The 1,394-nt window shown below is 36.0% G+C and overlaps 1 protein-coding gene across 1 annotated transcript in view; it reads left to right on the top strand.

The window, feature by feature from the left end:
* Positions 1 to 1,215: 1,215 nt before the first annotated feature.
* Positions 1,216 to 1,394, top strand: part of LOC18036642 (putative disease resistance protein RGA3) — a 2,924-nt gene continuing 2,745 nt past the window's right edge. The window contains exon 1 of the mRNA XM_006426655.2: positions 1,216 to 1,383. Within this exon, the coding sequence (XP_006426718.2) occupies positions 1,216 to 1,383 (168 nt within the window). The remainder of the gene's footprint in view (positions 1,384 to 1,394) is intronic.

Genomic DNA, 1,394 nt, shown 5'->3' on the forward strand with positions numbered 1-1,394 from the left:
GGATGGTTTGTATCTTGTGATACAAACACCCACCGAATTTCTACCCTACCGAAGTCTGTAGGTTGGCCTTCAATCTAGCCTTCATCAAAATAACTAAAATCCCGACCAGCCACTGCATACAATATAAAATCAATGGTAACAACAATAATGTCACTAGAAGAGGCAATTAAATGTTCAAAACTAACAATTTTCTTTCCATGTTTTAAAAATTATAATGCTATGAAGCTCGAAATATTCTTAGGGTGAGGCTAATTTGAATTCAACGAAAAATATTTAAAAAAGAAACAGATAAAAATCCAACAAAAGTGATATAAAAATTTTTTTTTTTGAAAACCAAAAGTTAAAAAGCCACATCCTGTGTCTTAGATTTTTCTCAAGACAGCATGCCTGGCGCTCGCGCCGCGGTAACTAAGACAATTCAATGATTTTGGCAGCTCATTTGAGAATAGTTTCTCTACGGTCCACAAGTACCGTAACTCTCTTTTCAAGTTATGCCCAGGAAAAAGGAAATGAATGAATAGTGTGCCCCTCTTTAAACTTTGATTTTCATAACAATTGGGATTTCTAGTAGAAAGAGAATTTATCTTTTCGGAGTGGGAATGCTTTTGCAGAGAATAGAGAAGTTAATGACGGGTGTGGGGAATAAAAAATAAAAAATTTTAGTTGAGGTGATTTTTGAGATTTTACGTGTTAGAGAAGCTCATTGTGCAGAAAAGAGGAAGCTGCACAAGCTAAGGAAAACCAGCAAGCTGGTGACGTCATATGAATGTAAGCAGAATGACAGCTCAGCTGCCACCTCAGCTTAAGTAGTTAACAGTCTGGTGTGATTACTCTGTATATCGAGCTGTGGTTATGCATGTGTTGATACTACTGAATTAGTTAGTCATTAGCTTTAGTAATCCTTGAGCTTTGAGTATAAATAAGTTGTAATCATAACATTTCTTTTTAAGAAAAATAAATACAAGAAATCCGAAAGTTCTCTGGATATTTTCTGAGATATTTTCTTAGCAACCAAACAATATTTTCTCTCAATTTCTTTCATTACGAGGTCCGTGGCGTAATTAAAAAATTCATTTATTTTTAGACAGTTACCCAAGTGTTTAATAGTGACATAAAGTTTGCTCCTATAAAGGGGCATCTTGGTCGTTTTTCGTTGGCTTGTGCAAACACAAAATCACCAACCAAAGATATCCAATTTCTCATCCTTCATTGATCATGGCCGAAGAAATGACTGTTTCCACTGTCTTAGATCAGTTGTCTTCAATAACTCAACAGATGAATGAAGCAAGACTTGTTGTGGGTGGTGTTGTCACTGATGTCGAAAAGCTCCGCAATCATCTCAAGGCCATTCAAGAAGTGCTTGACGATGCAGAGAAATGGCAGGTGATGGAGAA

The sequence above is a fragment of the Citrus clementina genome, unplaced genomic scaffold (assembly GCF_000493195.1).
Source record: "Citrus clementina cultivar Clemenules unplaced genomic scaffold, Citrus_clementina_v1.0 scaffold_7, whole genome shotgun sequence".
NCBI lineage: Eukaryota > Viridiplantae > Streptophyta > Magnoliopsida > Sapindales > Rutaceae > Citrus > Citrus x clementina.